We start from the raw sequence: 14,221 nt of genomic DNA on the forward strand, positions 1-14,221 counted from the left end.
GGTTGCCTATGTCTCCTGTCATTTCAGCACAGTTGGTCACTCTCGCCACCTAGCGCCCTGCTGAGGAACACACAAGGCGTGACAGGTGACGTCGCCTGTTTACAACTGCCAATGAACACGTGGCGCACTAAATCCCGAGCTGTCATTGGCCAATGCCGCAGCAATACGGGCGGGGACTGTTATCTCAACGACCAATAGCGTCTGGCATGTAAATTCCGTTTGAAAATTTCCCGGGAAATCTGAGTTTCGCGGGAGGGCTCTTGAGCGCGTAAACCGTATCCCTTCATTCATCAGGCCGTTTCCTGAAGCCATTTCTAGACTGGGGAAACGAGAGTTGCGCTACTTTTTAATCCGTTGCATCTGCCTAAATGCACTATCATAAGGAAAAATACTTTACGAAAGTCGATGAATCAGACTCTCATCTTCACTTCGGTCTGATTATTTTTGTAACTATTGCGGTGGATTAGCAGCCAGATCGGCTTGAAAGTACAGAGACAAGAAAGGGGTTACCCCGAAAACGCAAGATGAGAAGAGGGATCTCCTCGGCTCCGGACAAAGTGATTTTAGCGGGGGTTGGGGGCTCTCCTCTGGACAATAATATCATTTTGACAACTCTCTCGGATCGTTTAAACCCCGGTCAATCCAACGCTACCTATATCCAAATAATAACCACCCCACCGCCTTGCAACGTTACACAGACATCAAATGTGTGTTTATCCGAGCCTCAGATAAACAACATTTACACAACTCCACAACAGGCTGCAGCAAACGGAGCAGGACAACGACCCGCTTTAGGAAGACCGCCGGTAATCTCATTTTACAGCTCGTTTCAACACATTTGGCTTGCTACAACTAGCCACAAACACGACAAAATGTTAGCCTGCTAGGCTAGCCGAGCTTGTTGTTCGGGCAGCTAACGTTAGCTGCTTAGCGAGGTGGCTAACTAACTACCGCTAGCTGAGTTACCCAAGTGGGTCGGTTAAGTGGTTTGTAGGCTGCTTGGGAAGCAAACGGCGAGTTTAAATTAGTTTTGGCATTTACAGAAACGTAGAGCTGTCACATAATAGCTTGCTCGGCTAAGTTCATGGTGCTTTTGAGTTCGCTTCACCCTTGGAGCCAGATGGAAATATTGGTAAGAGATGAGTAACGTTAGCGGTGGCCTAGTGGCTGCTGTTGGTGTCTTAATTTGGGGGTTGGGGGGGATTGTTGGGCTGCTTGGCTCTTAGTTAGCCCAGTCTTAGCTTTCTATCAAGAATCGACTGGCTAAACTTGCAAGGACAAGGGCTAATACATGGCTAAAGCTTCACTTCAGTTTTGAAACTACTCGGGAGATTCAAGTCGTCTCTTTAAGATGCAAAGCCAACTTGGATGAAGCTTGGAAATCTATGAGTTAGCTTTCAAGGCTAGCAGCAGTATTGATTATTAAGAGGACATCATTACACGTTGTCGGCCTTGACCTCAATTTTGCACAAGTGTATGTGTCTCTTCTGATGTGAATAAAGTGTAACATTATGGTGCCTTTCATGCCAAGTAAAGTGAAACTCGAGTTTGTTGCATTAGTGCTGATTTGCACATTTCCTGTTCTCTACCTGCACAAACCACACAAAATAGTTTCAGCAGTCGTCAGAGGGTGTTGGTTTGTTATTGGCTATTCATCTTTCATGAATTAAACCAGTCTGTGTATCTCAGGCTGTAAGCCATGACCAGGCAGGAGGTGAGGGGAGCTGCTGGCTGATATAAAATGGCTGACATTTTGACTGTCAACAGAGGGCATATTATTCCTTCTCAGACTGGGGCTAGATTTAATAAGATAAAGTATTGAGGATGGGTCTACCTATGATTAAAGTACTTTACATTTCCTGGGGGGAAAATGGACTTCTTCCTTAACATTGGGTTCAGAGGGAAATGCAGCAGACCAGCACCCTGGGACTGGTGTGTTGCTCAAAGACACTAAAACTGGGTGGGTTCTTCTCAACACATAAGTTTAGGGATTCCTTGGTTGAAGAGACTTATTTACTAAGCCACTATCCCATGGAACAGTGATGACAACTCAAATGGCAGTTTAGGCTCATGATTGCAAATGTATTTAGGTTTTCCATGGAAAAATGTTTTCAGATATGGTCAAACAGTTCTACATTTGCAGTATAAAGTATCAGGGATGTTGAGCACATAGCCTGAATGGACTTGAGTGTGGCAAAATCGTGTGGACATACTGATAATAAACATATCTTGCCCAGAAATGGATTGTGATAGGTTAGACATAGGCAGACTGTAATTTCAATGGTAAGATGAATGCAAAAACATTACTTCAATTTGATTGTGTGAATAGGTTCCAGAAAAATAAGTTTTTACATTCTTGGACAGCAGTTTGGGATCTCCTTTAAGCAACATTTGAAGTGTGTAGGTGGGTTATGCGGCCATGTGGTCATTGTAAGTATACTTGTATTGGTTTCTTTGGCATTACTGTGCTGCAGTGGGATCAAACCCATAGGTGTGACTCACCCTGAAGCAATGTTGGTTTGTCTTGGCCAATCAATTCAGAAAAGAAGAAATCATAACCACTGGTTTTGCGCCACATCATCAGCTGCCTGACGACGTACTACGCTGACACAACTTCTCCATGATACTTTGGAAACTTGATGAAAAACATCCTGTCTCTTGAAAGATTTTATGACTGTCCTTCAGAAATGTTTAATATGGTATGCTTGTCAAAAGTGAAATCTAACAACTGCAGAGGAAGAGCGTCCTCACAGATTGAATGATCAAAAGGAACCTAACAATGGCAATGTGCAAGTGCAGAGTATCAAACAATTTATAAACCTTTTCATTATTATTTTTTGAAACATTTTATTTTATTTCTATTCACCTTTTTTAAATCATACTTATGCCTTAGAAGCACTGGAGAAGATTAGAACAATGATGCATTTAGCATCACGCATCGCTGCTTGTGAGGTGATGTCGAGCGTGACTGCTTTTGGTCCTGCAAAAGCAACCAAAATACACATATTTGTTGTTAACAGTCATTTTTTTGTTCCCCTTTTAGGCAAAAAGGCGGTTAGCACTAGATGATTCAGACCACCAGTACCAGTCAGAACCAGCCAGGACTCCAAGAGGCAGAGGAGGGACTGCGGTCGCCAATGGGGCACGGCTAAAGACACCCAGAAGTAAGAAGCAGAAGGATTTACACCTTGTTTGCACATGCAACTCAAAATTATACAGAATCCATGTGTTGGAGATGGTTCACGCCAAGTTTCATTCGCACGAACAGTCTAGATGCAGCTACTGTGTACAGTTATTCTGATAACTGTACACAGTTGGGCTGAACGTGTTGGACGGTGTGACGCTCACCTTTAGGAAGTCGACTATGTGTCCTTTCACAGTTTGTGTCAAAATAATAGGCCTTAAACGTTCTTGAAAATCAATCATCTCAAAAGTACTTCCTTTATTTCTTCTTCTCTTCATTAAAACATAGCACGCAAGTTCATCAATTTAAATTATCACTGTGGACCTCTCGATAGTTGGATCAACATTTGTATCTTGAGGAAGGCCCTGTAATTTCTTTTTTTTTTTTTTTTTTAGATACAGCAGTAGTTTTAAAATGAACTTAAATACGTTTAGCTGCCAAAGTCGTGAGTACAAAATGAGGCAGGTTTGGTGTCTAATTGACGTGTCCGCCCCTAAAATATAACAGTTCTAAGTGAATTTTACTGAATAGTAGTTTTCACGGTGTCCCTTAAGAAATGGGGTAGTGGAGGTGAAATGCAAAGCGCACATAAGGAAAAACATGAAAACAATTGGATTATTCTTCTTAGCTGTGTCCAACACAAAATTCAAATTATGATGTTCCCACAGGTGTCCCTTGATTGTCTTTTTACTCTCTGCATGTCGCTCCTGCAGAGTTTACAGAAGTACAATAGTACTGGATCAAATTCAAAAAAGTAAAAATGTGTTTATCAATTGTTGTGCTTATAAAGCTCTATACTGTAACTATGTGATCATGTTGATTTCAGCCACATAATGTTTTGGAGGGAAAACAGGGTCTGTGGTGTTGCCTCGTACTCTTCTCTAAAATAACCCTCTCATGAGAGGAACTGATGCTATCGAGAGGTATGGATTAAAAAAAAAGTCCAACTGGTAAATAACTAACTTCAACTTGACGCTTTATGAAAAAAAATATGTCCAGTTGGTGATTATTAAAGTGGCTGGTGATTAACGATAACCCCGTGCTTGACCCACAGCGTTGTTGTGGTCGACCGCACCTCATGATTCACACATCCTCATTGATAAGAACTTGGCCTCTAACATTTTCCGACTGGAAAACCCCTTTGTCTTCCCAAACATTGCAATTTTCTTCAGCTATTAAAACTCATAATACAGTCTAATAGTACAACACTACAGATATAAGTCTCCCAAAATGACCATAGAATTGAATTTACCCTTTTCTGACAAAGTTACAACACAAAACTGAAAATGAGAGGCTTAATAAAGGAAGATTTATTGTAGGCTGTTTGTTTTACATTTAGTTTAGATTGTATTGCTATTCATTTCTTATGACACATCTGCTGCTGCAGAATATCTTGCTTTTTGATATCCAAGTGAGTATGAGAATGCCGTGGTTGGGTTAACTCTTACACGTTACTTATAAACCCATGTTTTGCTTGGCCTCCTGTTCCCAAGTAAAAATGTTGTTAGGAACTTCTGTGTCTTAACTTCCTTGCTAAAATTCAGTGTCAAGTATAATACTGATATATGTTGTCCTATACCTTTATTTCTCTTTTCCTCCTCTACCATAGCACCCAAGTCTCCACCAGAGAAGACGCGGTACGACACCTCCCTGGGCCTGTTAACTAAGAAGTTTGTTGACCTCCTCGCTCAGTCCTCTGATGGAGTTTTGGACCTCAATCTCGCCGCGGAAACCTTGCAGGTAATGTCATATCCAAGCTGATAATGACTGAGAAGATTTATAGGGTACATTGAAAACATGTGGTGGCAAGGATTGATTTATTTATTTTTTTTTCTGTGGTTGATGTAGTGAGTGGTGATTTACAGTTAAACCTGCCACTAAATATGTAACTCACAAAGACTCTTCATGTCCTCTACATTCAGGTACAGAAAAGACGGCTGTATGATATCACTAATGTACTAGAGGGCATTCACCTCATCAAGAAGAAATCAAAGAACAACATTCAGTGGATGTAAGTCGTCATTCTCTCTCACTCAACACATGGTTTCATCTTCTTAAGAGTACATGTTGTCTCACCTGTGGACCAAAACACCACCTAAAATTCACACTCTGGCAGCTTATAAGAAAGATCTGTCCTCTCTTATTAGAGTTTTCTGGGTTCCTTCATTTCTCGATCCTTCATCTTTTCTCTATTTTCCTCTTTCTCCTGACCTTCCCTCCCTTTCTCTTGCCCAATGCTGTGCTTCCGTTTCTAAAAGCTATAACTATCAGAATACTGATAGTTTGATCAAAGTACTGTACAAACGAGGAAACCTAATTTCTGCCAAGATAACATTAACTGAGCCGAGTTGTGTGTATGTATTACTTTTGCAGTGTGAAGCTTTTAAAAGCCCCAGGAAATCTGTGCAGGTTTATTTTGGACTGATGTACAAGTGTTACGAATGGTTTTGGCCCGTAAAAGGATTCAGAGTGTTCTTTGAAAGGAAGGCAGGTGGTTGCATGCAACCTATTGCCACATCAAAGTATGAGGATACCTGACTGTTTTAATTATACCCTCATTTGTTCAGTGATCACTAAGCGCACATGCAGTTTAGGGAAAGGCCTTAAGTACCTGTGCTTACCAGTTTAGGTATATGAATGTATTGAAATTGATGAGCTCTGAACATTTTTTTCTGCTGTGTTTTTGGTTAAACTGTATCTGTTTTCTTTTGGTTAGGGCCCAGTGTTGATTTTTCCCTTTCATAGGTATTACGTGGTTGGCCTTAGTTTAGATGTTGCTGACAAGCCATATCAGTCCCTTAACTTGGAAATGTCCTCAGACCATTCGTTGTGTTAATCTTGTATTAAATGACTGTGAGGAAAGCCATTTAACAACCCAAATATTTTCTGTACTCTGTTTCTTCATCGTAGTAATTTGTGGAAGCTAATTTTAGGTTGCAAGGCAAATCTAGGAATATTTTTACAAATACATTTTCTGTCATACAATTGACATCAAATACGATCCCACACTTTAAAAATAATACTATCATCCTCGCAGGAAAGGTATCACACGAGTATTGAAACATATCCTGACTTCTACCACAAATGGCTTCGTTGTTGAAAAATATCGTACCGAATATTTGAAACCATGAGTATGAGACAATACAATAGCTGCTAGAGGAGAGCCCGAGCCGGTACTAAATCTGTTTTAATTCACCCTTCTCTCACTCACAGGGGCTGCAGCCTGTTGGAGGTCGAGGGGGCACTGAGCCAGAGACAAAGACTGACAGCAGAAGTTTCTGCACTGGCCGAAGAAGAGCAGAGGCTTGAACAACTCATCCAGAGATGCAGCCTGGACATGAGACATATGAGCGAGTTGCAAAGCAATCAAAAATATCCTTATATGGTTATTCCTGGGCAGTGAATGGAAAATGAGGCAACAGGGATGTATCTACAGTGATATTCTGACCTCTGATTTTTTTTTTTCATAGCATTTGAAGAATATACTAGATCCTAAACAGATGAACCAGGCTTCATCTTCCACCTCTGCATATAGAAAACACTGACTATGACTGTTGAGATTTCTAACAAACTGTCTCATCTTTTTCACTTTGTCACCTAAAGCACATCTTTGTTTTTTAGAGCTTACAATATTAATAACCAGCAGTGTGGAGGTTTGTCATCACACAGTGAGCATTTTTAGTCTTGCATATTTGTATGTTTAGTATTAACATGTACTGTTCTGACTTTGGATGCAGAGTTATTTCTTTGACCTGTTCGTCTCCACATATGCCTACGTAACGTACCAAGACATCAAACAGGCGGGAAACCTTAGAGACCATACTGTCATTGTCATCAAAGCACCTACAGACACCAAACTAGAAGTACCAGACCCTGATGAGGTACGCGTGTGTTCATGCACGGACTGGATTTGTTGTTGTCGTGATGAAACTTCTGCTTCCTCACTTGCCATCACATATGACATGTATTTTGGTTAGAGAACAGCTGTACATTTGGGGAAATTTTCAGGTTTTACACAGATGAGGTTAGTATTGATTGTAACTCCACATCCAGAGTTGACTTTAATCAGTCTGTCCATCCATCTGATAAAGAGCAGTCCTGTCAGTGTTGTGATTTTGACTTCTTTCTTCCTGTCTTCAGAGTTTGTCCATTCATCTGACCAGCACCAAAGGTCCTATAGAAGTCCTGCTGTGCTCAGATGAGGAGAATGACCCCAGGAGTCCTGTGAAAAACGGCAACATGGACATTAATGGGAACTCACCTTTCCTCAAAGTCCTTCAAGGTTTGTTTGAGATGGGTGTGAGAGTACAGCGGTGTTGATGCTCAGCATGTTGTAAAGAGACTGTTGTATCTTCATATAATGCCTTAGGTGGACATTTGTGAGTGTTTAGGTGGCGCTCACACCAAGCATGTTTTGAGCCTTTAATTTGAACCCAGAGATTTCAAATTGCGCTGACATACTGTATATTTTTGAAGCATATCTAGGGTAATTTCTTGCTGCTGAAGAAGTGTGAAGCCTCTTCCATATAACTTTGGAACAGAAGGTCTGGTATGCATATGCAGAATATCTTGTGTTGCTAAAATACACAAGGAGAGATCCTGCAGCCAGCTGTTGTGACACCTTTTGATGTCACATACTAGAGCCTTTTTAGACTCTTAATTCAACTTAATATTTAAAATTAGCAAACAATAGATATGTTATATGATATAGACTAGATGTAGCATAGTGTTTCCTATGGTGTTCAGTGAAGTGAAGGAAAACCACAGCCTCCTTGATGGGCATTTGGTCTTAACTAAGATGGACAATGTAGAAAATATCAGTCAAGTCAGCAAGGTTTAGCTAAATTGGTATTGGCTCAGGACTCAGCTTTGTTTGGCATCCACCCTCCCTGAACTGAAAAATTTGCTTTAATGTCTTAAACATCAACCTCATGAGGAACACCATAGAAAAAATCATGCTGTGATTTGGTATCAAAAACTTTTGACATTTGTCAAAGTCATACATCCCCTGAATGCTCTAGGTCTCTAATTTGTGTTTGTAAAGTTTCATGAGGCTGTGATTATCCTTGAAGTCACAATAGGTCATTTTATACACTGAGGTCAAGTTTCAAAAAAATGATCTCCTTACAATGAAATGGCTACTATGGGGACTAACATCATCACACATGAATACAACTGGGCTCATTGAAGCCACAGGAGTCCCAGCCTTCCAGTCATACCAAATTTATGCATTTCCAAGACTGTTTAGGGACCCCAGTATGCAGAAATATTCAAATACACTATTTTCAGAATAGGCGAAAATAACATATTTATACTACATGCAAAAAACTGCATGGTTTTTGCTCAAAACTGCTTGGGATTAGCATAAAGTGGGTATGTCTGTAAAGGGGAGACTTGTGGGTAACCATACAACCCATTTTCTTTCAGATTTCTTGAGGTGAGAGGTCAAGGGACCCCTTTAAAACAGGCCATGCCAGTTCTTCCCCTCGACAAACTTTAGCCTAACTTTGGAGCGTTACTTAGCATGACATGGTTGATACCAATGGATTCCTTAAGTAACTGGAGTAACTGGTTGACTCACTTTTCTTCCACAGATTCCAGCTGCACGACCACATCTTCCAGCCCCTCCCTGCCTCCACCCTCCTCCTCAGCTGTCTCCGTCACTACTCTTTCCCCCATCTCGTCCCCTTACACCAGTCTTCTCCAGCAAACAGAAGATCAGATCCCTTCATCCCTGGGGCCTTTCTTAAACCTTGGGCCTCCTCTTCTGGACCAAGATGACTACCTTTTAGGTTTGGGAGATGACCAGGGAATCAGCGACTTGTTTGACGCCTGTGACTTTGATAAGATACCCTCTTTTGGCCTGGATGATCTCCTGTGCAGCTAGCGATAGCTAATAGGAATTCACACTAAGTGCATGGGAGTGAGATGAAGAATCAGTGAGTTTTGATGCCTGTGGCTTTGTAGTTAGTCTAAGCCAATTCTAAATAGATGGAAAATAAATATTGAGGGCTTTTTCAGTCCCAGAGGGACTAAATGCCATGTTCTTTCATGGCGTCAGAGATAAATGGCCTTGCATGATTTCACACCAAGACGTGACTGGTCAGTGTGAAGACATATCCATTACTCTTTGTCTCAGGCTCTTGTAAGGCCTCCAGTGTAGCTGAGGGGTGGGGGACATGGAACATCTGAAAGCCCATGTTGTCTCTTTGGTTAAGAATAAAAGTAGAGGGAAAGGCTATCTATCTTTCTGTATGACGCAAGGTTCACGTCATTTTACAGAGAGACCAACAAAGACAGAAGACCCCCTGACACCACCTGGCATTAACACACATCATAGGTAATTGGGTCGGGTTTGAGTTTATAAAATCCAAGTGTAGATGCACTGATGATATGATCACCCAAAACCATCCTCAGTCTTTAAAGGATGCTGTGACTCATTTGACAGGTCTGTAAATCCATGTTTTAGCGAGACAATGATGCCTCTCTGTATACCCAGTGATGCGTTTTCATGTCAGGTGTTCAAGCTTATCCCGGTAACCCTCCTTTAGACCTATTCTAGAGATTAAGATGTGTTAATGCCAAGTGTTGAAGGGGCAGAAGAATTTTTACTGATTGCATTCTATTACACCAATGATCTGTGATTGAAGGTTACACTGCTGACTGTTAAGTAGGCATTTTTTTGTGTGCAAATGTAGAACATTTTAGAAATGAAAAGGAATATAAAAAAAAAGAAAACAGGCCAATTTTGGTACACAGAATTCATGACTACAGTTGTTATCTGAAGGTTAGGCCGGCTGAGGCTTCGGTCGCTTGTCTCTGTGCCCGCTCAGACTCTTGTCAGGTTTCACTATTGTGTATTTGGGCTTATATTCATGAAGTTGCTAAGAGTACAAGTGTTTTGTACATTTAAGCACTATGTAAATGTATTGGGAGTTGCATGGAAATAGAAAGTTTTGGAGTGCACATGACTTAATTATTCAATTTAAAGTAACCTGTAAAATGGCAGTGTACTCTAAATCCTCTAAAAGAAGACAGGTAGACACTTGTGTACAAAATATTGATGCCATATGTCAAATAATTGGTTAGACCCACTTTCAGGTCATCCCCCAGGTAAAATTAATAAGGGATTTTCGTTACCTGTTAACATGATCAGTCTTTTGACTACTGATCAAGAGGGCAACCTTATATTTTGTACATTTAGTAAATGTTTACAATGCAACATGGGAATAGAAAATGTGATGCCTACCTTTACATCACCCAGAAATGTTTATGTCGCTAACTCAGCCCAGAAAAGCCATCACATCTGGATAATGTTAGATTAAGCAAAAACGCTTCGTATACCTGTATAAATCTGGCCTGTTATCACACATGATGTGCAAACTTGATTATCATCTCTAACACATACTCCTATCGATACTTTGTGAATTCAGGACCCAAACTTGTGCTTTCTTGTTGCTTTTTTTTTTTTTTTTTTTTTTTTTAACCTGTCCCTTCCATCTGCATCAGCAGAAGCTGCCATAACCAAACTTCCCCGTATGCCCCCTCCGTTAGACTGTGCTGTGAAATGACACCATGGTTTAAGCTAATCAGAATAATTTGACTTTGAACCACTTCTCGATGCACATTACCCACTTGGTGTTTTCTGAAAGGCAGCGCATGAGACAGTTTAGATGAGTATACATTTTTTAGGTTTAATAAGTAATGACTTTTAATGGATTTTAATACTGTAGAAATGACTAATAATATCACTGTCACATTAAGAAGAAGGGGCCAGATAGCCACTAATTGAAGGGCTTTTTCCTTCCATAACCTGGATATTTAAAGAAGGAAAGAATTACAAATATACCTGTTTTGTAATTTGAACAAATTCAGTGCAACCGAGCTTGTTTCACACTAGGCCTTGGAAATGTGAATATTCAGTGGTCCTAGACAAGAAACACTGATAAATCAAGAAAAGCAATCCAGAGTACTTTGTTAACTTTTATTGTCTGAAGGTATTTGGAATACCATTGCTGTCCACTTCTTAATGGCCTCTTGGGTTTGATTAAACCTCTCATATAAACAAAACCCAAACATGTTGTCTGAAACCCCGGCTTTTAAACTATAGAAACCTGCGGCCGCAGGTTATATTGCTGCTGTTAGTGTTAACTTTTTCCCCAAACCTGATTGATGTGCGCTTGAGTAATTGTGTGTGCAGCATGTGTGAGTTATGTCAAAGATCAAGCTTGCTAAAGAGTAAGCCTGCCGTGTGTAAATTGATGTACAGTTTTCTAAATTTTTCAGTGCACAAGGTACTGTAGGCTACCTCTCACTTAATGTTTGACAATAGTAGTAGGGCATAGAGGTAAATGCCATAGTGTGTATGAGTCTTTGAATTCCCTTTCCTTGTCATGGAAATTACCTTTGTATCATTTAGCAGTGATGTTGGATATTGCATCGCACTTTTGACTTTTGATGTGTGCGAGAATCCACTCCTATACCCTAATGTAAGAATAAGAATGCCTTTGCTCTTAAAGCAGTCTCATGCTGTCACATCTAAAATTTGAATATTGGGGTGCACATTTGATGGGTAGGAAAGTGGACAAATGTATTGCAATATTTTCTCAGATTTTTTTTGGGAGGGGGGGATATTTTCCATAAGTTATTTAGTTATTCAGTGTTTTTTTTTTTTTTTTTTTTTTAAATCTTTTCATAAAATGCAGAGCATCTCTTTGACCTGAAAACTAGGAGCAATTGATAATGCATGCATGCAGTCATTCATTCACAGTGAGCCGATCTGCCCTTTACTGGTCATTAGGAGACATGGCTATGTCTATAGACACCACTGGACCAGGATCAGTGACTTGTGTCCACTGCTGAAGTGTGTAGCTTTGCTTCTGTGACACTGTGTGTCCGTTTTATTTTTCGAATGATGTGAATGAGTCAGATTTTCTTTTCTTGTGTTGCATTTCTGCCACTTTTGCTTTGATGGAGTGGAGGCCTGTTAAAACAAATCAAAACCCAACTGTTAAGCTGAACCTCACCCATTCAGTCAAGGAGAATATGCTGTTTCTTAGTTAGCATAACTTAGTTTAATTAGTACCACTATCATAAGTGAATGAAATTTAACTTAAATCTACAGAAATGTTGTGATTTACAGAAGACATGTCTCCTATAGCTATATTTATATCTCTGCATTTTATATGTATATGGAAAAGTCAAACTCAATTTTCCCCCTGTTTGGTTCACTAACAGTTGTGTTATTTTCTAGGACCAGTTACACAAATAATAATTTTTTCCTCCATCTATTTCAAGCGACCAGAATCTGGTCACAATATTTTATCCACTCTTGCGTGATGGAAACGTGATTTTTGGAAAGATTGTACCTTTCCATGGGTTTCCAATGGAATGTTGACAATTTTAATGCACTGCTAAAGCTAGTGTCATTGCCAGTGAGTCTGAAAATGTGTTTATGGGTGACTCTTAAATCTACAGCTCCTAGATTTCTAATATGTGGTGTGTGATTAGACCTTACAGAAAATCATCATTAGGCTAATGGTGGTGTTAATTATAGTAAAGATTGAAACAGCATTGTAATACCTGCTATTTTCCAACGGTTATTCTTAAGCTGTTACCAAATACAATATATTGATCCGTGAATATTCTGTAACGGTTATGTGAAGAGTAAAGTATTTGATAGGAAAGAATTGACTGTAAAATTATGATATTGCTGCCTGCTTCCACTAATAACTTAAAAAAAAAAGAGCTGTAATGTCACATTACTTTCTTTTGCAATTTGAACACATGGGTGAAAGTATTGGTGTGCTGTTGAATGTTTAAAGTAAACTAATTTGATGTTTTTGACGTGTGTTATTCTGTTATATAAGTTGTTCCTTTAACATCTGTTAAATGAGGAATTTGAGTTGTTTTTGTTTTTTTGGGGGGTGGGGGGGTGGGTAAATGGATTTGTCTTTTTGTACTTTGGGCATTTGTAATTGGAAATTTGAATAAAGGCAATATAAATGAGATAAAAATGTTATTTATCATTTGTCTTAAGGGAGTACTTTCTTGCACTGTTGTGGGAAGTAAGTACAGAGAAAAATAAGAGTTTCAGAACATTGACCGGTTCTGCTGAAAGCCTAATAAAATGACTAAAAGTATAATTAAACTGAGAAAAAAATCAGGTTGAATTATCCATTTATAACTCAATGTGGCCAATTACGTATGTAAACACGGCTCAAATCTACATGGTCATTATGCATATCATGGATAAATTATAAGATCTTATACATCCACGTGCATTATGCACTCCCCAAATACGCACGTGTCGAGTTTGTCCCTCTTTACTTTCCGTAGCAACACAAGTATGGCGGTCTGAGAGTTGTGACAACTATGTTTTGATGGTGTAAATCCTGGTTTTTACCTTTTCTAATACATCCTTTCCTTGGAATACGTATCCAACTGATTTAATAACCATATTGCGACTCAGGTAAGGGATGCATGCAGCGTGTTTTGTGGTCTGTCTGTCCAAAATAAGGGACACGTGGGTAGGAGCTAGCTAGCTTTAACGAGGCTAACCAAGCTAAGCTAGCTGGTCCCTGCTACCAAACAAAAATGACAAGTTGCTAAATATCTGTCAAATGAAACATTTGCGTACTAGTTTATGTCGATTTTAGTCCCCCTAGCTAAAATGTGCGGTTATATTATACTTGCATCTCGGGTGTAAATAAGTAAGAACATAGCTAGGTGCAGTTTGGTAGGTGAATGCAGTTCTAACTTACTATACGAAAGATAGGTCATTTAATTAAAAGCAAGGTTAAACGCAGGTATTAGGTTATTTCTAATTACGTGACGTTTTATTTACTGCCAGTAGCAGCAAACCAGGCGCGGGCAGGTAATTTAGGGGGAATGTTTTTGGATAAAATCATTGGTCAAAAAGACAGTATTATACGATCTGTCTAGTGAGTTAGTAACGTTAACTTACCATGCTTTTTCTGTCAGCCGAAGTCTGGCAAAGTAATTGACTTTAGTTACATAAATATAGGGGGTCTGAAA

General features: G+C 39.6%; 2 protein-coding genes across 3 annotated transcripts in view; both read left to right on the forward strand.

The window, feature by feature from the left end:
- Positions 1–248: 248 nt before the first annotated feature.
- On the forward strand, positions 249–9,678 carry LOC121906010 (transcription factor E2F3-like). 2 transcript variants are annotated; one of them, XM_042424652.1, is made up of 8 exons: positions 249–806; positions 3,044–3,164; positions 4,794–4,924; positions 5,107–5,195; positions 6,398–6,556; positions 6,951–7,065; positions 7,325–7,466; positions 8,779–9,678. In XM_042424652.1, the coding sequence occupies exons 1-8, from the start codon at positions 525–527 to the stop codon at positions 9,069–9,071; spliced, it is 1,332 nt and encodes a 443-aa protein (XP_042280586.1). In that variant the 5' UTR covers positions 249–524; the 3' UTR covers positions 9,072–9,678. The 2 variants fall into 2 exon arrangements, with proteins under 2 accessions (XP_042280586.1, XP_042280588.1); XM_042424654.1 differs by lacking the exon at positions 249–806 and adding an exon at positions 832–1,132.
- A 3,810-nt stretch (positions 9,679–13,488) lies between these two features.
- Positions 13,489–14,221, forward strand: part of cdkal1 (CDK5 regulatory subunit associated protein 1-like 1) — a 244,305-nt gene continuing 243,572 nt past the window's right edge. The window contains exon 1 of the mRNA XM_042423928.1: positions 13,489–13,655. The gene's annotated coding sequence lies outside the window, so the exon portion shown is untranslated. The remainder of the gene's footprint in view (positions 13,656–14,221) is intronic.

This window comes from Thunnus maccoyii, chromosome 10 (assembly GCF_910596095.1).
Source record: "Thunnus maccoyii chromosome 10, fThuMac1.1, whole genome shotgun sequence".
NCBI lineage: Eukaryota > Metazoa > Chordata > Actinopteri > Scombriformes > Scombridae > Thunnus > Thunnus maccoyii.

Coding starts and splice junctions, on each gene's coding strand:
- LOC121906010 (XM_042424652.1), top strand. CDS start 525: ATGAGAAGAGGGATCTCCTCGGCTCCGGACAAAGTGATTTTAGCGGGG. Junction 3,165..4,793: donor ACGGCTAAAGACACCCAGAA/GTAAGAAGCAGA, acceptor CCTCTACCATAG/CACCCAAGTCTCCACCAGAG. Junction 6,557..6,950: donor GAGTTGCAAAGCAATCAAAA/ATATCCTTATAT, acceptor GTTCGTCTCCAC/ATATGCCTACGTAACGTACC.